The sequence below is a fragment of the Bos grunniens genome, chromosome 4 (assembly GCF_055505025.1).
Source record: "Bos grunniens cultivar Pamir isolate PY7600 chromosome 4, Bosgru_T2T1.0, whole genome shotgun sequence".
Lineage (NCBI taxonomy): Eukaryota > Metazoa > Chordata > Mammalia > Artiodactyla > Bovidae > Bos > Bos grunniens.
In genome coordinates this window covers 33,402,901-33,427,642 of record NC_141168.1, presented here as the reverse complement: position 1 = coordinate 33,427,642, position 24,742 = coordinate 33,402,901, and the positions used below count along the sequence as shown (strand labels likewise).

The 24,742-nt window shown below is 39.1% G+C and overlaps 1 protein-coding gene across 32 annotated transcripts in view; it reads right to left on the bottom strand.

Annotated features, from left to right (window-relative positions):
- CADPS2 (calcium dependent secretion activator 2) overlaps positions 1–24,742 on the bottom strand; it is a 583,251-nt gene that overhangs the window by 83,669 nt on the left and 474,840 nt on the right. For all 32 annotated transcript variants that reach the window (XM_086395851.1, XM_086395848.1, XM_086395849.1 and 29 more), the window contains 2 exons: positions 20,830–20,933; positions 8,126–8,282 (listed from right to left, as the gene is read on the bottom strand). In XM_086395851.1, coding sequence (XP_086251977.1) covers positions 8,126–8,282; positions 20,830–20,933 — 261 coding nt within the window. The remainder of the gene's footprint in view (positions 1–8,125; positions 8,283–20,829; positions 20,934–24,742) is intronic.

The window sequence follows — 24,742 nt, the reverse complement described above, 5'->3', positions numbered from 1 at the left end:
AGTGTATGTGCTAAGATAATACTTTATCTGGTCCTTTCTGCATGCTTTAACAAACCTACTTCTTCTACCTCTATAACTCAAAGTCCTGATAAACATTTTATTAGACAGGAATATAAATTTAAATGGGCTTCTCTGGTGGCACAGATAATAAAGAATGTGCCTGTGATGCTGAACACACTGGTTCGATCCCTGGGTCAGGAAGACACGCTGGAGAAGGAAATGGCAACCTACTCTGGTATTCTTGCCTGGAGAACTCCATGGACAGAGGAACCTGGTGGGCTATAGTCCATGGGGTCACAAAGAGTCAGCCATGACTGAGTGACTAACACTTTCACTTTCAAAAGCTTAAAGAATCTACTAGCTTTAAAAATATTATCTTATTTTCTAATGTCCCCAGAATTGCATTTGTTATTGCAGACCAAGTGGTCAGGCTCCAACTCACTGCTGTACTGGCTTCCTGTCAGCAAGCTCTAGACGAGGTACCTTACTCCCAGGTACCTCGCCCCCTAGATGGAAAATGAAGATGTTTGCCTAAGATCCTCTCCACTCCCCTAAAGATAAACAATTATTTTTAAATATCAAAGCATAGATGTTTTCACAAAATAAAGATGGTAAACATCCAGTGCGAACAGCTAAACTATTCATTAAAAAACAAAGACAACTCAGCTAGAAGGCTTCTAAGCACAAATAAAGCACAAATTCTAACTAATATCTCTGTTAGAGGCATGTTAGTAATTTTTATTTTGGAAAAGCAGACATAAGTATGTGACATCATTAATAATAAATCACAACCATTTAAAATTTCTGTATAATTAGTGGTATGCTACATGTGGGGTAACAGCTGCTGCTGCTGCTGCTAATTTCCTTCAGTCGTGTCCAACTGTGTGTGACCCCATAGATGGCAGCCCACCAGGCTCCCCCGTCCCTGGGATTCTCCAGGCAAGAACGCTGGAGTGAGTTGCCATTTCCTTCTCCAATGCATGAAAGTGAAAAGTGAAAGTGAAGTCGCTCAGTCATGTCTGACTCTTAGCGACCCCATGGACTGCAGCCTACCGGGCTCCTCCGTCCATGGGATTTTCCAGGCAAGAGTACTGGAGTGGGTTGCCATTGCCTTCTCTGGGGTAACAGTAAGCACTGCTATTCAACAAATTATCTCACCTAACAAGACTGGACAGTTCAGAGCAATCTGTTCCTATTTACCCCTGACTAGTTAAGGTTGAAATTAATTAGAATTTGGACTATAATTCTAATTGGGTCAATATGGTAAAAACTGTCATGCCATGGCAGTGATATAAGAATTTTTCTTTGGGGACGCAGTGGTAAAAGGGTAGAAATTTTATGTTTTTCCATAAGCTTTCCAAAAGGACAATTTGGGGGCAGCTTTAGGTTGACATTTAACATTTGAACTGAATTCACTAAACGATCATCTGAACACTTCAGGAATTTAATAAAACAAACACATAATTATTAATAATAATCTTCATTATTATTATATTCTTCATTATTATACTACAAGCAAAAAAATTTATGTCTTAGCAGCTAGTGAGATATTAATACTAAGTGGTCTTGGCTTTGGATGGTAACTTGTGAGTTTGAGTTGAAAGTTACTGTGTTCTATTTCAATTCCCCAGACCACATCGTTTTCCCAATACCAAAAGGAAATTATGGCACAGGGGAACTTTTCTATTTACCTGACTACACAGAGGAGCTGTTTTTCTCTGAAATAATTGATGCTTTCTAAAATATGTTAATCACTGCAAAATCAAACCTAACTGCAAAATTGCCCCCCAAATGGACAGCACTCAAAAGAGATCATTAATAAGTGCTTCTGTGTGATTAAGTAACATGTACAAAAATGACAAAACACACTATGTTATGCATTTGATAGTAGCCAATATTATATAAATGGTTTAAACAGGAGAGGGATATGACATTCTTTTGAATTAAACATTTGGTTAAAAATCACATTCTCTTTTAAAATCAATTTTTCCCTTTTAGTGTTTTTTTTTTGGACATTTTAAGAGATCTTAAAAATAAAATTTAAAAGATGTTAATTTACTGGCATCATAGCAGAGGTTCCCCAAGAAAATTTCTAAGAAATCTACAACATATTTTGTTTTCTCTATAAATAAATTGCAATATATTGAATAAGTTAAATCATCTTTACTGTGAGCATTAATAAGTATTTTCATCTTAAAATAACCCTCTAATAAATTTAAATATGGTTGATTCTTGAATTTTCACACAAGTAGAGAAAAGCAATGTTAGAAATAATCCTATACTTATTTATTTTCATTTAGGGACTTAATGTATAATATATTCATCATTTTTGGCAGCAGGTTTATTGCTATATATTTATCATAAGACAATATTAAACCTGACTTGTAATTTCTTAGCAGAAAAAAATGATGATAAGAGGCTGGGAAAGAAGAAGGTTATTTGAAGTCTGCTAGCTGGAGAATCCCAGGGACGGGGGAGCCTGGTGGGCTGCCGTCTACGGGGTCACACAGAGTCGGACACGACTGAAGAGACTTAGCAGCAGCAGCAGCAGCTGGCAGGAGGGAACTAAACTAGAACTTAAACACTGGTTGAAGACAATTTGCAGAATAAATGATTCACATATGGATAACTGGGTGTAGCAACTCCTAAGAGCAGACATTGTTGCTGAAACTGAAGTAGGAATTGTAGCTTAGTTCTTTGACTTATTAATAAGATGTTTTTGGAAATTAAATTGGATAAGAGAATGAATAAGATGGCTAAAGGAATCATGATTGAAATTTTAACTGATTAATATTAAAATATTTGTTTAGCATTCATTATACATGAGCTATTGCCTTCTTTAATCCTCACCACCAATGACACTGCACGTACTATTATTTCTTTATTTTATAGATAAAGAACTTAAAGTTTACCAAGGTTAAGTGATTGTCAAAAGTCAGGTAGCAACTAGCAGAGACAGATGTGAATCTGTTGGGCACTAAAAACAAAGGTTCTTACCCTGATATCCAAAATACAGATGTCCATGGGGAGTCCAATATTACACACAATTTCATATGTATGTAGATGTTTTTTCCCAATAAAAGAGCTGTAGTTTTAGCATAGACTCAAAGGGATGAATAACCAAAGGAAGGTAAGAAATGATGGACTAGAGTGATGAACAAAATCAATAATTAAAAAAAAAAGATAAAAGTCCAAAAAACGATTTAAGTTTAAACCTAGAAATAGAGAGTAGTGATATCCTGGAAAGAGAGAAGGAAAAAGATCTGAAGTTTTCAAAGACAGCAAGTGTGAACTGTATCACCAGTGTGACTAAGCTCCTGGGAAAGAGAGGGCAGTCATGGGCTGCAGGAAGACAAGGCAGAAGATGGGCAGCTCTTCTTGGGGCCTGGGTTACTCAAGTCATGTTGTGGGCACTGTGTTCTACTTAGCACCACACTCCAGAGCAATACTGAAAAATGGAGTGAGGTCTTTTGAGAGGAAGCTGATAAGAATGGTAATGGGCATGAAAATGCTAAAGCTCGAGGCCAAGGGTGGTGGCAGGGAGGAGCAACCCCACGTCCAAGGAGCCGTGGCTGCGCGGGCACAGGAGGGCCTAGAGGACCTATCCCACACTGAAGGTCAGGAAGGTGAGGATATACCCCTCGTCCAAGGTAAGGAGCAATGGCTGCGCTTTGCTGGAGCAGCCGTGAAGAGATACGCCATGCCCAAGATAAGAGAAACCCAAGTAAGATGGTAGGTGTTGCAAGACGGCATCAGAGGGCAAACACACTGAAACCATACTCACAGAAAACTAGTCAATCTAATCACCCTAGGACCACAGCCTTGTCTAACTCAATGAAACTAAGCCATGCCCGTGGGGCAACCCAAGACGGGCGGGTCATGGTGGAGAGGTCTGACAGAATGTGGTCCACTGGAGAAGGGAATGGCAAACCACTGCAGTATTCTTGCCTTGAGAACCCCATGAACAGTATGAAAAGGCAAAATGATAGGATACTGAAAGAGAAACTCCCCAGGTCAGTAGGTGCCCAATATGCTACTGGAGATTAGTGGAGAAATAACTCCAGAAAGAATGAAGGGATGGAGCCAAAGCAAAAACAATACTCAGCTGTGGATGTGACTGGTGACAGAAGCAAGGTCTGATGCTGTAAAGAGCAATATTGCATAGGAACCTGGAATGTCAGGACCATGAATCAAGGCAAATTGGAAGTGGTCAAACAGCAGATGGTAAGAGTGAATGTTGACATTCTAGGAATCAGCAAACTGAAATGGACTGGAATGGGTGAATTTAACTCAGATGACCATTATATCTACTACTGTGGGTAGGAATCCCTCAGAAGAAACGGAGTAGCCATCATGGTCAAAAAAAAGAGTCCAAAATGCAGTACTTCGATGCAATCTCAAAAATAACAGAATGATTTCTGTTCGTTTCCAAGGCAAACAATTCAGTATCACAGTAATCCAAGTCTATGCCCCAACCAGTAACGCTGAAGAAGCTGAAGATGAACGGTTCTCTGAAGACCTACAAGACCTTTTAGGACTAACACCCAAAAAAGATGTCCTTTTCTTTATAGGGCACTGGAATGCAAAAAGTAGGAAGTCAAGAAACACTTGGAGTAACAGGCAAATTTGGCCTTGGAATACGGAATGAAGCAGGGCAAAGACTAATAGAGTTTTGCCAAAAAAATGCACAGGTCATAACAAACACCCTCTTCCAACAACACAAGAGAAGACTCTATACATGGACATCACCAGATGGTAAACACCGAAATCAGATTGATTATATTCTTTGCAGCCAAAGATGGAGAAGCTCTATACAGTCAGCAAAAACAAGACCAGGAGCTGACTGTGGCTCAGACCATGAACTCCTTATTGCCAAATTCAGACTTAAATTGAAGAAAGTAGGGAAAACCACTAGACCATTCAGGTATGACCTAAATCAAATCCCTTATGATTATACAGTGGAAGTGAGAAATAGATTTAAGGGCCTAGATCTGATAGAGTGCCTGATGAACTATGGACTGAGTTTCATGACATTGTGCAGGAGACAGGGATCAAGACCATTCCCATAGAAAAGAAATGCAAAAAAGCAAAACGGCTGTCTGGGGAGGCCTTACAAATAGCTGTGAAAAGAAGAGAAGCGAAAAGCAAAGGAGAAAAGGAAGGATATAAACATCTGAATGCAGAGTTCCAAAGAATAGCAAGAAGAGATAAGAAAGCCTTCTTCAGCGATCAATGCAAAGAAATAGAGGAAAACAACAGAATGGGAAAGACTAGGGATCTCGTCAAGAAAATCAGAGATACCAAAGGAACATTTCATGCAAAGATGAGCTCGATAAAGGACAGAAATGGTATCGACCTTACAGAAGCAGAAGATATTAAGAAGAGATGGCAAGAATACACAGAAGAACTGTACAAAGAAGATCTTCATGACCCAGATAATCACAATGGTGTGATCACTGACCTAGAGCCAGACATCCTGGAATGTGAAGTCAAGTGGGCCTTAGAAAGCATCACTACGAACAAAGCTAGTGGAGGTGATGGAATTCCAGCTGAGCTATTCCAAATTCTGAAAGATGATGCTGTAAAAGTGCTGCACTCAATATGCCAGCAAATTTGGAAAACTCAGCAGTGGCCACAGGACTGGAAAAGGTCAGTTTTCATTCCAATCCCAAAGAAAGGCAATGCCAAAGAATGCTCAAACTACCGCACAATTGCACTCAGCTCACACGCTAGTAAAGTAATGCTCAAAATTCTCCAAGCCAGGCTTCAGCAATATGTGAACCGTGAACTTCCTGATGTTCAAGCTGGTTTTCAAAAAGGCAGAGGAACCAGAGATCAAATTGCCAACATCCGCTGGATTATGGAAAAAGCAAGAGAGTTCCAGAAAAACATCTATTTCTGCTTTATTGACTATGCCAAAGCCTTTGACTGTGTGGATCATAATAAACTGTGGAAAATTCTGAAAGAGATGGGAATACCAGACCCCCTGATCTGCCTCTTGAGAAATCTGTATGCAGGTCAGGAAGCAACAGTTAGGACTGGACATGGAACAACAGACTGGTTACAAATAGGAAAAGGAGTTCGTCAAGGCTGTATATCGTCACCCTGTTTATTTAACTTCTATGCAGAGTACATCATGAGAAACGCTGGACTGGTAGAAGCACAAGCTGGAATCAAGATTGCTGGGAGAAATATCAATAACCACAGATATGCAGATGACACCACCCTTATAAAGCCTCTTGATGAAAATGAAAGTGGAGAGTGAAAAAGTTGGCTTAAAGCTCAACATTCAGAAAACGAAGATCATGGCATCCGGTCCCACCACTTCATGGGAAATAGATGGGGAAACAGTGGAAACAGTGTCAGACTTTATTTTTCTGGGCTCCAAAATCACTACAGATGGTGACTGCAGCCATGATATTAAAAGATGCTTACTCCTTGGAAGGAAAGTTATGACCAACATAGATAGCATATTCAAAAGCAGAGACATTACTTTGCCAACAAAGATCCGTCTAGTCAAGGCTATGGTTTTTCCTGTGGTCATGTATGGATGTGAGAGTTGGACTGTGAAGAAGGCTGAGCACCGAAGAATTGATGCTTTTGAACTGTGGTGTTGGAGAAGACTCTTGAGAGTCCCTTGGACTGCAAGGAGATCCAACCAGTCCATTCTGAAGGAGATCAGCCCTGGGATTTGTTTGGAAGGAATGATGCTAAAGCTGAAACTCCAGTACTTTGGCCACCTCATGAGAAGAGTTGACTCATTGGAAAAGACTCTGATGCTGGGAGGGATTGGGGGCAGGAGGAGAAGGGGACGACAGAGGATGAGATGGCTGGATGGCATCACTGACTCAGTGGATGTGAGTCTGAGTGAACTCCGGGAGCTGGTGATGGACAGGGAGGCCTGGCGTGCTGCGATTCATGAGGTTGCAAAGAGCGACTGATCTGATCTGAAATGACTGGGAATAATGGCTGGAGAAAGAACATATGCAACAAAAGAAGGACATTCTACTGACCTAACAGAATAAGTCAGAACCAGAGGTTAGGAGGACACAGAGTTCAACCTGGCTTAAAGTGACAGGAATGTCCTAGAATAGGGAATTAGTGACTCCAAGACCACTACAAATGTAGAAGCAAAGGCTGTCAGTAGAAACCAAACTTAAGTTGAAGGGAAATTAAAAAAAAATAAATTTTCTAATGGAGTATAATTGCTTTGTAACATCACCTTAGTTTCTGCTGCACAGAAAAGTGAATCAGATAATATGTATACATATACTACCTGCCTGCTGAGCCTCTCACCTACCCCTGTAGGTCATCACAGAGCATCGAGCTGAGCTCCCTGAGCTATAGAGCGGCTTCCAACTAGCTGTCTATTTTACACTTGGTGGTGTATATACGTCAACGCTACTCTCTCAATTCCTCCCACCCTGTCCTTGCCCTCCTGTGTCCACAAGTCTGTTCTCTGTGTCTGCATCTAAAAAATCATCATAGGAAAGGTCCACAGGAAACTATGCTAAGAAACGCCGCCAAAAATTCAGATGAAAACCTGTGTCTATACAATCTGCTAGAAGACCACGGACCAGAATCATGATAAAAGTTATTACTGCATTGGAAAAAAATGTCTCAGTAGAGAAACTTTATATTCTCTTTAATTTCTAAATGAGATAGAGCAAGCCATACCACAGGGCAACATTACTATCATCTGTAGAACCGAATCTGTTCCACAAGCATTAGCACACTGTGGATTAGCAGAAGCCTTGATATGGCAGGACATCTAGAATAGTAAGTTTCTAGGATGTATTTCAGGGATGTTAGCATTCTCAGGTACTTTAGAAATATTGATCTTTGAAGATTTTCTGATTCACAAGAATGAGAAGGTCCCTGTGTTATCAGTACTCCTGAAGGCAGGAGGGTAGGCATAAGAGCAACTTTGGGGGCCAGTGGAACAATGTGAGAGTGTTGCTGGTCTCCCATGGACCCCAGCCAGATATACCTGGGGAATGAGCAAACGTATTACCCGGGTTGATCCTTATTGAGTGAGTGCTAGAACTCTGTAAATACATACTCACACACACAACGTTCTCTCCTCTTCCTCATTTAATACACTAAAAGAAATGCAAATGCTTACCGTCATTTCTGAGGAAATTATTAAGCAGTTGGAAAAGAGGAAAACTGTCCCAGGAGTCTTGTGGTTGTGCTTCAAGTGCTGTATCCATATCTACTGTGAATAAAGCCCAAAATTTCTCTGCATGCTCTGCTAATAAATCAGGCCACCAGGCAAATGCCTGTAAACAAATAAAGAAATAATGTAAATATAGATTACTTGATAGAAACACATACAAATACTGTGAAAATGTGACTAAAAGTGAAGTTGTAGGACACTATTGTAGAATATGATACCAAATGTTTTAATATTTCTAGTCATAGAGAAAAATAATTGAAATAAAAACACCAACATATTCATAGTAGTTATGAATAAATTAAGACATGCAAGGAATTTTTGTTTTACATATTTTTCAAATGTTTTAAATTGATGTATTTTTAGAAATAAAATGTCATTTTATATTTTAACTCTATATTAGATTTCATGTTTATCAATACAAAATTTGCTTACTATTTAAATATATATCCATAAAATGATTTCTCATTTAAAGAATTACATTTTACTTGTAGTACTTTTTTATGAATCAAGAGTCTAAAACTAAAACACACATTCAGACAGAGGGATTTCCGGTCCCTCCAGTGTAAATTAGGTCCCACTAGATAGGACCTAAAAACTCTCTGCTGTTTAAATGGATGAAAAGAATATTTACTTTTTAGGAAGTTCTCGAAAATAATGTGACCTGTCCATGGAAACTGAAAGCAGGCCCACCAACCAGCCCACCTATGGATCTGACCAGCCAGACTACCTAAAATATCTGGCTGAGCTGACTGGTGAAGGCCTTTCCTTGCTGAAGTCAGTCTGTAAAGAAAGGAGGAAGTTACACTTTCTTCAAAGCACAACAATAATGCAAGACTACAAGAAATATGAAGAATCTAGAAACAGGACACCAAGCAAAAGAACAAAATAAAGCTCCCATAGCCAATTTCAAAGAAATAGAGACCTATAAAATTCCTAAAAAAGTTCAAAAACTGTTTTAAAGCACTTTAGTGAGTTATAAGAGAAAAAAAAAACAGATAACTAAATGAAATCAGGAAAATAATATAAGAAAAAAATGAGAAGTTCAACAAAGAGAACAATAAAAAAGAACCAATTATTAATCTGGAGCTGAAGAATACAATAACCAAAAAGTTTAAAGGGTAGCTTCAACAGCAGACTTGATCAAGTAAAAGAGTGAAGCAATGAACTTGAAAACAAATAATTTGAAATTATCTAGTCAGAGGAATGAAAAAAAAAAGAAGAACGAAAAAGACTGAAGAAAGCTTATGATATTTGTGGTACATCTTCAAGTGAACCAATCTGATATGTATTATTAGAGTCCCAGAAACAAAAAGAGACAGAAAACTTATTTAAGGAAATAATGACTGAAAACTTCCCAAATCTGGGGAATGAAGTGGACATACAAATTGATGAAGCACAAAAGATCCAAGCTGGGTTGACTCATAGTGAGACATATTATAATTATAAAATGTCAAAAATTAAAGATAAAGAGAGGATTTTGAAAGCAGCAAGAGAAAAATGACTCATCATATAAAAAAATAAGGCTAATATTATCAGATTTCTCAGCAGAAACCCTGGAGGTTTGGAGGGAGTGGTAAGATATATCCAAAATACTAAAGAAAAACTGCTAACCAAGAGTATCATACACAGCAAAACTGTCCTTTAACAATGAAGGCAAGATAATGACTTTCCCAGACTTAGCGAGTTTGTCACCACTAAACCTGCCTTATAGAAAAGTGTGAAAGAAAATTCTCCAAGTTGAAACAAAAGGATGCTAAATCTAACATAAATACGTATGAAAGTATAAATATCACTGGTAAAGGTAAATACATAGACAAATAATACTGTAATGCTGGTACATAAATAACTTGAAACAGTCCTATAAAATCCAAAAGAGGAAGGCATTAATATTAACTATAACCACAAAAATTTGTTAAGGGATACATATTAGTACAGAAGAGGTAACATTTGACACCAATAACATAAAGTATATTCAGGAAGTAAAACTGCAGGGTTTTGTATGTGACTGGAGTTAAAAGTTTAAAATAGATGGTGAAAAGATCTGAAGTCCAGCTGAAAGGTAAGTCTTATCTATCAATAATTTTAAATGTAAATGGATTAAACTCTTCACCAAAAGACACAGAGTGGCTGAATGGATAAAACCACAAGATACAACAATAAGGTTGCTGCCTATGAGGCACTCACTTTAAATTTAAGGACACACATAGGCTGAAATTGAAGGGGTAGAAAAAATATTCACGCAAATGATAACCAAAAGTGACCAGCAGTGGCTATACTTACATATGTTAACAATTACCACAAGAAACAAAAAAGGTCATTACATAATGGAAAAGGGTCAATTCACCAGAAAACTAGGATAATTATGAATATATAAGCATGCAAATGGTTGGAAAGATGCCCTGGAGGAGGGCATGGCAACCCACTCTAATATTCTTGCCTGAAATATCCCATGGACTGAGCAGCCTGGTGTGCTATAGTCCATAGGGTTGCAAAGACTCAAACATGACTGAGTGAATGAGCATGCATGCACACACTTGGGATATAAAATCAGCATACAAAAATCATGTGCATTTCTGTATACACTAATAACAATCTGAAAAAGAAATTAGAAATTAAGAAACAACAGAGTAAAAATTCCTAGAAATAAACCTAACCAAACAGGTAAAAGATTTGTAAACTACAAATTATAAAACACTGATGAAAGAAACTGAAGTAGTCGCAAATAAATGAAAACTACCCAGTGTCATGGATTGGAAGAGTTTATATTGTTAAAATGCCCATATTACCCCAAGCAATCTACAGTTTCAACACAAGCCCTATCAAAATTCCATTGACCTTTTTTTTTACAGGAATAAAAAAAAAATTCTAAAACTCAGATGGAATCACAAATGACCTCACATAGCCTAAATAATGTTAAGAACAAAGCTGAAGACACCACACTTTCTGATATCTAAATAGGTATATTACTAAGCTGTGGTAATTAAATCAATCTTGCACTGTCATCAGTACAGACACCTAGACCAATGACACAGAATACTGATCCCAGAAATAAACCCACACATATATGATCAACTAACCTTCAAAAAGGTTATATTCTTGAGGAATATAAAATGAGGAAAGATCAGTCCCTTCAATAAACAGTGCCGGGAAAACTGGATATTCACAAGCAAAATAATCAAACTGGACTATTGTTTTGCACCATATACAAAAATCAACTCAAAAAGCATTAAATACTTAAACTTAAGATATGAAACTATGAAACTCCTGGGAGAAAACATAGAGAAAAAGCTTCTTAGCTTTGCCTTGGCAATGGTTTCTCAGATATGACACCAAAAGCACAGACAACATAAGAAAAAACAAGCAAATCATCAAACTAAAAACTTAATGAACAGCAAAGAAAACAGTCAACAAGGGAATGAGAGAAAATATTTGTAGGCCATAAACAGGATGAAGGGCTAATATCCAAAATATATAATACACTCCTACAACTCAAAGCAAAAACAAAACAAAAGAAAAAATAAATAACATGACTAAAAGATGGACATAGGACCAAACGGACATTTTTCCAAAGACCAACAAATGGTCAACAGGTATATGAAAAGGTTCTCAACATCACTAATCATCATTTGATTTATCAAATGCAAATCAAAACCACAATGAGATATTATCTCACACCTGTTAGAGTGGCTATTACTTACAAAAGCAAAAGATAAGTTTTTTTGAGGTTGTACAGGAAAGACAACCCTTGTACACTGTTGATAGAAATGTAAATTGATGCAGCCACTATGGAAAACAGTATGAAAGTTCCTTCAAAAATTAAAAATAGAACTCTCATATAATCCATCAATCCCATCCTAGGGTATATTTCTAAAGGAATTGAAATAAGAATCTCAAAGAGATATTTACACTGTCACAGTCAATGCAGTACTATTCACAGTAGCTAAGATACAGAGGACATGACAGCTCACTTTAATATTCTTGCCTGGAGAATCCCCATGGACAGAGCAGCCTGGTGGGCTACAGTCCTTAGGGTTGAAAAGAGTTGGACACAACCGAAGTGATTGAACACGTATACAAGACACAGAAGTGAGCCATCACTTTGTTGACAAAGGTCTGTATAGTCAAAGCTATGTTTTTTCCAGTATTCACGTATGGATGTGAGAGTTGGACCATAAAGAAAGCTGAGCGCCAAATAATTTTTACATTCAAATTGTGGTGCTGGAGAAGACTCTTGAGAGTCTGGACTGCAGGGAGATGAAACCAGTCAATCCTAAGAGAAATCAATCCTGAGTGTTCATTGGAAGGACTGACATTGAAGCTGAAGCTCCAATACTTCGGCCTCCTGATTTGAAGACCTGACTCTTTAGAAAAGCCCCTGATGCTGGGAAAGATTGAAGTCAGGAGCAGAAGGGGGTGACAGAGGATGAGATGGTTGGATGGCATCATCGACTCAATAGACATGAGTTTGAGCAAACTCCAGGAGATGGTGAAGGAAAGGGAAGCCTGGGGTGCTGCAGTCCATGGGGTCAAAGAGCGTTGGACATGACTTAGTGACTGAACAACAATAACAAAAGCCCACAGATGAATGACTGGAAAACAAAATATGATAGGTACACACAATAAAATAATTTTCACCTGAAAAAAAGAAGGCAATCTTGCCATTTGTAGCAACATGATTGAACCTGGAGGACATTATATTAAATGAAATAAGCCAGACAAAGGACAAATACTGTACATAATCATACTTTATGATTTATATGAGGAATCTAAAATAGTCAATTTCATAGAAGCAGAGAGTGGAATGGTCATTTCAGAGAGTGGACTGACTGGGGAAAGGATCTAAAAGGAGGGTATTTGTGAAAGTGTGGTGGTGATGGTACACAAGTTCAATTATATAAGGTAAACACATCCTAGAGGTCTACTAACAGGACAGTACCTACAACACTGCATTGTATACTTGACATTTTTCTTAGAAGGTATATCTTATTTTTAGTATTCTCATTATGTGCGGGTGTTAGTCACTCAGTTGTGTCTGACTCTTTGTGATCCCCGGACTGTAGCCCACCAGGCTCCTCTGTCCATGGAATTCTCCAGGCAAGAATACCAGAGTGGGGTGGCATTCCCTTCTCCAGGGGATCTTCCTGATCCAGGGATCAAACCCAGGTCTCCTGCATTGCAGGTAGATACTTTACTGTTTGAGCCACCAGAGAATACTCACATAAAAAATAATGTGAGCTTTTCTGGCTATAGTATCTCAGTTTTGTTTTAATCTGAATTTTTCTAATTTTGGATTAATTTAACATGTTTTAGGGCTCTCTTTCAGAGAAGGCAATGGCATCCCACTCCAGTGTTCTTGCCTGGAGAATTCCAGGGACGGGGGAGCCTGGTGGGCTGCCGTCTATGGGGTCGCACAGAGTCGGACACGACTGAAGCAACTTAGCAGCAGCAGGAGCAGCAGCAGAGCTCTCTTTACACTGCTTTGAGTGAAATATCTCTCAGGTCTTCCCCCCTCCCCTTTTTAAATGTAGCTTTTGATAGTACTATAACTTTTTAACCAAGTAACTATAAAACTATCACATGAATTTGTGTGATACAGATATTTTTGTTATTCTTTCAATTAAAAGTAACCTTAGAAAAAGTTTCATCATATTATACTCAGAGAAGTCCATATTTATTTTGAAGAACTTTCTAATAACATGTGAGATTTGTGGTTGCAAAACTCTATTAATTTCTTCCAATGTAAATTCAATTATAATAAAAAGAGCCAAACCACAAACCAAAAAAAGTGGATTGTAAGATATTGACATATTGAGTATTTTCTTAAAAACTTTTGCCACAATAATAATGTTCAGTATATTTATAAAAAATATTATTGTGTAACTAATTAGTAGGTGGAAAATGAAGAAAACAGTAGTTAAAGAAAAAGAGTGGTACGGCACAAATAACAGGCTCTAGTGTTAGGGACATTTTAATGGTTGACTCCATGCATATAACTTTGACTTTGCTGTTACAAATATATGAATGTAAAAATCTGTTGGAAGCCGTATATTCTATGTACATCAATCTATTGCTCTTTGAAAATATTATATTTGAATTTTTTAAATTTAAATTTCTCTTAGAATGAGTTTATGACAATAATATAAATGCAAAAAAAAATAAAATAAAGTAGTAGACACAATTTCATTGCATGTATCTTGCTCCTGTCTTTTAGAGCTGTGTTAGTGACACAGATAAGAAGAATTGGATTCTTTCCTCTGAGTACAGCAGGATAGAAATGCTAGGAAAAATGCAGTACCGCAAAGAGAAACATTTTCAAAGTCTCACTTCCAGTTCACAACCAATAGCTTTGCAAAAGGTTCAAATTAAGAAAATAACAGTCATGTTAGGTCACGACTGTCTCAAGACTCTGAGAAAAATTTCCAAAGCTCTTTTTAAAGTTAACTTGGAAGATAGAGCCATGATGGAGAATGGAACGCAATGGAATATAATTTTCTTAAAAACAACACACACACACACACACACAAAACAGCTTCAGGTTGGCAAGACTTTGCTATCAACTTGAAATTTTCATTATGTTTTACGGATGCATATATTTTATGTTTTAAACTGTATTTCTGATAATGTTATTCCTGCTGAACAAGACAATCTGTGATGGATACTGATTGTTCTAATGATTAGCTGAGAAAGCTTTAAGCAGCTACTGTCTTTGAAAATGAAAAGCAAGGGCTGCAGGCTGTTACCTTGAGAACACAGGGTCAGTTCTACCACCTGTCTGCCCGCTTCTGCTTTTTGCCACCCCTCTGGGTGGCAGTCCTCCCACTCTGGGTTGGTAGTAAGAGGAGAGGCTGTATAATTTCCTACCTACACACCATTTCCTGGGGGTGGCCGAGGCTCCTCAGCATGAGGGGCGCCACCAGGGAGGGGAAAACCCTTCTGAGAAACGCATTCATCTGTAGGGCACCAATCAGAAGTCTTGGCCCTAAAGCTAAGCCACGAATTAGTGTAAATGAGACAGCAGGGGCAGAAAGCAACGTTTAACTTGATTAAGAGGGAAGTAAAACAAAACTTGATTGCAGTTCTTAGGCATACTATTTCTATCAAAATTCTAACAATAAATAAATCTTGTATGGTGAGAACGATATTCGTGGCTGACAATACTCTGAAAACCATGCTTGTTTACTCAGTGAAGTTGGAAACAGTGGCGAGTAAGACTATCTCTGAAACTGGAAGAGTACTGAGCTTTTGAACTTGGTGAGACTTGAGTGCTCATGGGCAAATCAGTTCCTGGATGGATTTCCACTTCCTCATCTGCAAATTGGCAGTAACAATACTTGTCCTAGCCTCCTCCAGGGTTGTATGGAAAAGTCAAGGGATATTATCAGCAACACAAAAATGAGTCAAAATTCACACAAATCTTACAATGTTAGTTTTAGATGTTTTAAGAATAGTAATGTCCAACATGAATGGAATAGTTTCTATGTGCTGTTCTAAAGACTTTCTGCACATTATTTTACTTAATCCTTTCAGGTAGATGGTACAATGATCCTTATTTTACAGGTTGCATGCAAAGTTGCTTCAGTTGTGTCTGACTCTTTACAACCGTATGGACTGTAGCCCACCAGGCTCCTCTGTCCATGGGTTTCTCCAGGCAAGAATACTGGACTGGGTTGCCATGCCCTTCTTCAGAGGATCTTCCCAACCCAGGGGTTTTACAGGTTAGCAAAGTCAGAAAGATTAAGGAACTTGCCCAAAGTCATAAAATTGGTAACAGAGCAATAATTTGAATTCAGGTCAGCTGGAGTTGTAGAGACCAAGCTCTTACATATATGGCCTCTTCTTAATCAACTCTATATAGAGCACACTGCCTTTCTGTCTGTCTTTCTAGTTTCTTAATCAACTACATATTTAGAAACTGTCTATCTAGTTTCTTAATCAACTATATATATAGCACACTGCCTTTCTGCTCATCTGTTTGTCTATTTAGTTCTGCAGATCAGACCAATGTTTTTGTCCTCTGAGGATGTTCTTGCCAGAACATCTATTATAGTCTTATTTTAAAAAATATCTTTTCATATTTCTTTGGGGTCTTAGTCTTTTTATTACTTTTACCCTCAAAATGCAGTAAACATTTCATATTTTATAACGACAAAAATGATGACTGCATAAATGAGCAAAAATAGCACATCTGATTTTGGAACATATTATATGCTTCCTTCACACCCCGAAAAGATCAGTTTGTAATCTTGTATTTTGTGGATGATCCTAAAAGCTCTGGACACAGTTCAGTGTCTAGGATATCATTACACCCCCCAATAGACACATATAGTAATATGATGCTGAGAGGCCATATTCTAGAAATATTGAAGCTCTCTTGAGGAGCCAGTAGAATGGATTTGAACCTTCAGGGTGACACCTAAACTTATGTCAAAGGAATCATAGTTTTCTGCAACTCAATTCATGAAAATATCTCCCTAATTTTGTTCCTAGATGAATATAAATATTGAAATAATCAAGTGAAATGTGGAGCTGAAAATCCTTCAAAAGGTATGTCAAGGTAAAGTGCTAGTCTTATTATTATATGTTTGTAAGTTAGTGACTAAGAAACATTTTCAGTAGGGTATTTGTGACCATGTGGTTTTGTCTGAGAGTCCTGCTGCAAGTGGAATTCTTCCTCTATAGCTCAGCCATATGAAAGTCACTTGCTGGTCATCTTCTTCCAAAAAGAGGGACATTTGTTGTACCACAGGCTAATCTAACCCTAAACCTAAACCCATCCTTAATATGAAAGGTCGATTTATCTCACTGGCTATCCAGATATAAATGCTGTGTAATTAAGATGAACTCAACTGTTGAGATGACTGCAGTTACTTAGTAGTGGGTAGTAAACAGATCTTGTTTATGAATAAGTCACTGGAAAGACTGATTCTAAAGCTGAAGCTTGAATACTTTGGCTACCTGATGTGAACAGGCAACTCATTGGAAAAGACCCTAATGCTAGGAAAGACTGAGGGTGAGAGGAGAAGGGGGCCACAGAGGATGAGATGGTTGGATGGCATCACCAACTCAATGTACATGAGTTTAAGCAAACTCTAGGAGATAGTGAAGGACAGGGAAGCCTGGTGCACTGCAGTTCATGGAGTCACAGAGTTGGATAGGATTTAGTGACTGAACAACAATAAGGATAAGGAATAAACAAAAACAATGGGAAACATTTTTAAAAATCAAACATCCTTTCTCTTTTTGTCAGAATCTATCCAGATGCATGGGCTTCCCTGGTGGCTCAGACAGGAAAGAATCCGTCTGCAAAGCAGGAGACTGAGGTTTGATCCCCAGGTTAGGACGATCCCCTGGAGAAGGGAACAGCTACCCACTCCAGTATTCTTGCTTAGAGAATGCCATGAACAGAAGAGCCTGGCAGGCTATAGTTCATGGGGTTGCAAAGAGTCAGACATGCCTGAGCGATTTTCACTCACTCACGCACATCCAGACACATAATCTGGCTCAGACACTGATGTTTACATGAATGACCATAATCACAAGTATGCGTGTCTGCACTGAACTCCTCTCCCTGCACTCCTCTGCTGCTGGAACAGCCTGGGACCCAGTCAGCTGGAGAGCAGGATACATCCACCATTCACAGTGAGCCAAATGGCAAACACCGAATTACTGCCTTACATTCGCCTGGCCTACAGTGTCACCAATATGGCGAACGATATCATATTTAAAATATTTTAGGGACCTTCAATTAAGATTCTGCTGCAACAATAAGTCACAGAGTAATAACCTGAGCTGGGCTCATATCCATCACGCTGTCTCTCTCTCTCTGCCTCTTCCCTGGGGGATATTCCTGACCCTCCATCCCCATAGCCAAGTCCCAGGATCCACCAGGAAAGGAAGAGTCTGACAGGATTGAAAGGGACATCTCAGGCTTGCAGTGTAATCTTTCTCTCTGCATTTACATCCCTGCTATGATGCTGAGTGTCAAACCTGCCAGCAGAACTAAGACAAAAGCCCATCCCAGCCACTCTGTTATTTCTGAAATTCAGAAATAACAACATGGCTCCCTGGAAAGTGTAGAGTCTGGAGTCGGCCTGACTGTGTACCTCCGGCAAGTTTTCTCACCAGGAATGTGGTGCATGTGTATGGAGGCGTGTGCTGGGGTGAGAGCCCAAGGCTTTCCAGAAGGCATCTGGAACTTGCTGCCTTTGTCAGAGTGAGAGGCCTTAGATGGACAGTGGTCAGATCAGTTTGTCTAAATTTCTGGTCAGACACAGTCTCGTCCCAGGAATGTGAAAGAGGGCTTTAAAAATTTTCTGGAAAGGAGCTTAAACTATCTTTCTCAAGAGAAAACACAGAAATTCGGAAGAAAAGCCTGAGGGGAGAGGTTGAGAGGCCCTCAGAGAGAAGGGAGGACTGTCTTAGAAGCAAGTTATTGTGAAAGATCTGAAGGACATGAAACCTGCTCAACTGAGAAACTGCTGAAGGACAGAAACAACCTCTTGGCCCCGTGAAGTGAAACAGCCCTGAGGAGGGAAGGAGGAGGGAAAAAGAGAGGCGCTGACACACGGCCACTTGAAGGTGTCTCAGACAGATGCGTTAACCTCCACCTAGGGAGCTGGGCTGGGTTCTCTTTTGTGCAGTGAAGACAGTCTAGCCTGGACATCCATGGAAACTGTGCAACCAAGACTGGTCCATTTAAATACATACAGTCTTTAATTTCAGCTTCCCTGGTAGCTCAGCTGGTAAAGAATCTGCCTGCAAGGCAGGAGACCCAGGTTCAATTCCTGGGTCAGAAAGATCTGCTGGAAAAGGGACAGGGTACCCACTCCAGTATTCTTGGGCTTCCCTGGTGGCTCAGCTGGTAAAGAACCTACCTGCCATTTAGGAGACTTGGGTTCGATTGATCCCCTGGAGAAGGGAATGGCTCATTCCAGGGACAGGGATTAAGGTAGCTTTAAAACTATAACCCGAGTGGGTTCTATCTTATCTTCACATAAAAGAATTATTCCATGCTAGAAAAATGATGAAAACGATTCTACTCACCTCTCTTCCCTGAGGAATCCCAAGAATTTGGAAGCATTGTGGAATGAAGACATGCCATAGTGTCACAAAGCGTTGTAAAAAGAGGTCATTATAATACTTCTGCATTTTGGCATCTAGCTCAGTGATATTTATAAGTTTTGATTATGTCTGTTCAATAAAATCAACTTTATTTTTGTAGCTTAGAAAATAAGTAATACTTACATTTTAATTGTGTTTGGATATATTGTACTTTAACAAGCAGGTACTGGTTGCAGGGAGTATTTAACATTATTTACACTTAAAAGACAGAAGAGTTATTTTCCTTATTAGTGTAGGAAGATTAAATGTAATTTTTGTGAAATGTAAATTACATGTACCTGTTTAGGTGAAATTGGATAGCCAATCAGAATTTTTTTTTTTTGATTTCAAAAAGGTCTAATATTCTGATGATAATGCCTTTTAACAAAAGACAAAGACAACACATACATACATTTTTATCATATAATCATTTTCCTTGTAACACAGCAGTAGTACTAGCCTAGAAAAGCTCCTCCTGGGAATTCATTTCAAATTATTGAAGCAGCTGTTTCTTCAGTTTAAAATAAAATATCCATAACAAGTTCACACATGACAGATGCAAGGTAAAAACTAGATTCCATAGTGTGAGCTAAAAGCAGATGTTTTGAATGATCATATTTATAGGCAGATACAATACATCTTAGTTATCTATAGCAGGGCTCCATGAATATACTTTTCTGAGAATTTGCTTAAAATGTACTTCCTATAGTTTCTTATATTTTTGAGGACTAGGCTTCATTAAATATAAATATTCTATAAATTCTTCTGTATCTGTTCTTTTTCCTTCTTGCTCGTTTCACATACTTTCTTAAGAATAAAAGGATTGCTAGGACACTGAAATTTATTACATTTACTTAATTTTATACATTTTCTCTACCTAATTCAAAGTCAGAAAACTGTTTTTACAAAAAAATAAACTCATAGCTATTAGAAAGAATGACACTTTTAAATCTCAGAATAAGCAGCTTGCCTGATGAAATACCATTTTATATCTCTACTGAATGTCAATATGTAATTAGAACCAGAACTTTCGAAAACTATTAAAAATGCAGGGTTAGTGAAAATTGAAAGAAAAACTTGATTGTAAAAGTGAAACACTAGAGTTACCAGTGATGCAGTTATGAATGTCTTCAGTGCGATTTTGTTATTCTTCGCTACTTCTCCTTGCGCACGTTGACTAACTTACATTTCTAAACTAAAGCCATCAGGATACAGGGAGAAAAGCTGGTGAGTGATCTGGCATCATTAGATGGGGGTCATGTCCCAGCTTTGCTTCTTGCTAGTTGTACACTTTTGGCAGATCTCATAAGCTCTTCCGTGTTCCACACAGAAAGACAGTTGTCAGGTACAGATACTAAATTATAGACATACACAATTCCTTTGTAACATATAGGAGTTATATTTCCAGGAAAAGCACACACACTCAGTTTACTATAGATAAATGGCCAGGTGTGTATCAAAGGCAACGGACAGGCCACATCTTCAGTGCCATTCCTACCGTCGCAAAGCATTATGCGCGGCTTTATGTGACAGTTAAAACAAGTCATCACCTCTGCATGATGCTCTTCATTCTGCTGTAAGACTTCAATGCAGAGCTCTGCTAGATGAAGAACCTCTTCCAGCTTCCTCGCAGGAGTCGCCTGGTTCATGGTCTCTATATTAAAAACAAATCATAATCATGTTACCTTGAAAATAAAAAACCAAGCGGATTCTAAAAGATGTAATGATGAGACCAGGGTGTTGAAACAGAATGAGAAAGCATATTTTTGAGAAATAAGAGAGACAAGAAATACAAATGAATACATTCTTTAAAACAAAACAAAACAAAAATCAGTTCACCAGATTGCAGAAAATACTTCACCCACAAAGCAATCACAGGAAACGGCAAGTGCTTTGCCATTTAACATATTAGAGCTAACAGGTGCATCAGCACATTAGATGCTCAACTTCTGCAACAAACAAGTTATAATTCTCCTCAAGGTCAGAGAAACAAAGAAAAGCAGATACCACAGTCTTTTCCTTCTCTCGGTATTGTATTATCAATACAATACCATTCTCACCAGATGAGTCATTCCTGGCATTAGCGAAACCCAGGCTTTTTTGCTGCTATTTAAATTTCCAGCCTGAAATGCCTAAGGTTCATGTTGATCTTAAACTGAAGAAGTACAAAGTCACCTAAAACAACTCTGACAGGCTGCAATTAACTGATTTCCTCCCTTCCAACTGGGGAAGGGTGGGGAGCCGTTCTTTAAAGCTGAAGGTTCTTTTCGTATTACAGCAAACTAGTTTGAAAAGGCCAGGCCACAAAGAGATTAAGTGCAGCTACCTGGAATTCAGAAGGCAAAGCAGTTGATTTCAGAGAGAAAATGAACTGGCAAAAATTAGAGGTGCCCTGTGTAATGAGATTGTTTCAAAATAGAGATTTCAATAAGGATATTAAAGATAAACATTGTCTTAGATTTCTGGACTCTCTCTTTGCCCATATATAGAGATTGTAGGGAAGAAAAGGAAAATATTCAGATAAAGAGCTTTTTCTGAGGAACCTAAGGAGTCTTTTTTTTTTTGGGCGGGGGGAGCAATAATCTAGTCCCTCAGCATCTCCCTATAACCTCAGCCTTAAATGTGGAGGAGACTTTCATTTGCTCTTAATTTGTCCACAAGTGACATACAATGATGCAGTGAAACACAGCTGGTGGTTGGTGCTTGTTCATTAAACATTTATTGTACACTCACTATAGGTTACAGTGTGATGCACGTGGGGGGTCCCATCCTCCAACCCTGGTACCCATCCTCCTAAATTCCCCTGCAGGATGAAAGCCATTAGTCCTCTTGACAAGGATCAAAGAGTAGGTTGATTCTTCAGGAAAACAGTGAGCCAAACTCCGTAGAGTGGAGTGTGCCTACAAAGATCTCCGCTGTGGGAAGTGGGAGGAAATATAAGACATGACTCTGCTTTAAACAGCTCAGACTCCAAAAATCACTCCTGCTAGGACCCTCAGGCATCCATTATCCAATCTTCCCTCTGTTTCATGATCACTTCAATGTCCTCACATAAAGGTGAAATCAAGGAGGCTCATGACTTTGCACAGCAGTCTACTCTACTTGGGAACAGTTCTAGCTCTGATGGTGAGGAAACGTAAGAATTTTGGAAACGGTGTCAAGCCAACAGAGGTGATGAAGGGGATGTGAGGAGAGACAGCTGAGAGCAGGTGCATGTGGGGGAATCAGTGGGAAGATAATCAGAAACTGAGGCAAGTCCTAAAGGAGAAACCAATGACCTTGGTAAGTGAAAGAAGCGTTTCTAGAAATGACAGAGACGTGGTGCATTTCAGAGGAAGGCAAGGATGCAGCTGGCTACAAATGGTATCGTTTACTGAGGACCAAGGATGTGTCAGGTGCAGCACCAGGCACTTCCTATGTGTCATCATACTAATTTTCCCAACAACTTTAAGCCATTTGGCTATTTATTCATGTAAGTCATAGATGAAGAAACAAGCATGGAGAGATGAGATGAAACAGCTAATACATAGTAAAGGTGAGACCTAACTTAGCATGAGCTCTTACCATCTCTGCCCTGCACGTGCCCGGATGGAGCAGAAATGTGCTGGGTTATGGTGGCTGAGGAGCCTGAGATTGGATCATCCAGGCTTTAAGAATATAAAAGACTTAGTAACTATATCCTATGGGGCTTCCCAGGTGGCACAGTGGTAAAGAATCTACCTGCAATGCAGGAGACATGGGTTCAATCCCTGGGTCAGGAAGAGCCCCTGGAGGATCAATGGCAACGCACTCCGATATTCATGCCTGGGAAATCCCATGGACAGAGGAGCCTGGTGGGCTACAGTCCATGGGGTCACAAAAGAGTCAGACATGACTGACCACACACACAGACACACACACACACACACACTACACAACTCTATGCTATAGGTAACTTGGAATGAATGTTTCTTCTCTGGGCTTTAGAATAAGTTAATTTTGGGAAAATGAATTTGTGACTGTGCAGAACAAGGAAGGACTGGTGGGGGCCAGGTCTAGTGTATGGAGAATGATTGGAAGATGGTAATGGGAACAGAAAAGAAAGAGGGAGGCGGAGGGACACTGAGGAGAGGATCTGCAAGCATGTTGTGACTGGAAATTGCAAGCCAGAGAGGACAATGACCCTGAGGTCTGCAAACTGTGTGGCTGAGAATGAAGACGCATGGTTGATGAAACTACCGAACAGGTCTTTTTAGGTCACCCCACACATATTGGGAGTAATTACCATGTACATATAAAGTAAGCAAATTATTCTAAACTTAAAGGAAAGTTGTGCATTGTATTAAAATTTGCATCCACAAGGAGTTAGGTCATTTGGATGCTTCGAGAAGAAAACTACTCATCATTCAAGTCATAACTTTAATGTTACCTTAAGTGTGGGACATCCTCAGAGTTTTGAGGCTGAGTGACTTACTCCTCTCTCTGAGCTCTCCCACTAGAGGCTCATGAACCTGTTATTAGACTGGGCTCAGATCAGTGAGAACCTGGGTCTCAAGATCTTGTGCTCTCACTCTCTTGAATAGACGTTGGAATATGATGGGTACTTAATGAATGTTCACGAGAATGCAGTAGTATAATTTTGGGGAATGTGCATGTTAAAAACAGAATCAATACCCAAATTATTTCATTTCACTTTGTGTGGGATTGCAAATAGCTTTTAGTCACTCACACACCAAAGGTTGACGAGACAGGAAGTCCACCGATAAAATGCAGCTGTGGTCTGAGGACACTGCTCAAAAATCAATGAAAGCTGTGTTCTTAAATTAGAGATTTTGGGGGGAAGAGTTTTCAAAATAATTTTGAAATTATTTTGGTTCTCAAAGAGCATATCACTTATATTCCTTAATTTTTCCATCTTTAGACTGAGGGTGTCACATGAAATTGAGGATTTCTAACCTTAGGTTTGAGGGACTCCTTGAACCTCTTAAAGCTATATGATAATTTTTGTGTATAGAGGCATTTTTTTCAGTAGTGAAGAGTTACGACTCAGATTCTCAAAGTAGTCCATGAGCCACACAAATGACAAGAATCACTGAACCATATACTTTCTAAGATTGCTTCCATCTAAGAGAGTCTAGGAGAAGGCAATGGCACCCCACTCCAGTACTCTTGCCTGGAAAATCCCATGGACAGAGGAGCTTGGTGGGCTGCAGTCCATGAGGTCGCTAAGATTCGGACACGACAGAGCGACTTCACTTTCACTTTTCACTTTCATGCATTGGAGAAGAAAATGGCAACCCACTCCAGTGTTCTTGCCTGGAGAATCCCAGGGACGGGGAGCCTGGTGGGCTGCTATCTATGGGGTCGCACAGAGTTGGACACAACTGAAGAGACTTAGCAGCAGCAGCAGCAGCAGCAAGAGAGTCTAAGCTTCCTATCGATTTGGGGCTTTACCTATATTGGGTTATATTATTTCAACTTCAA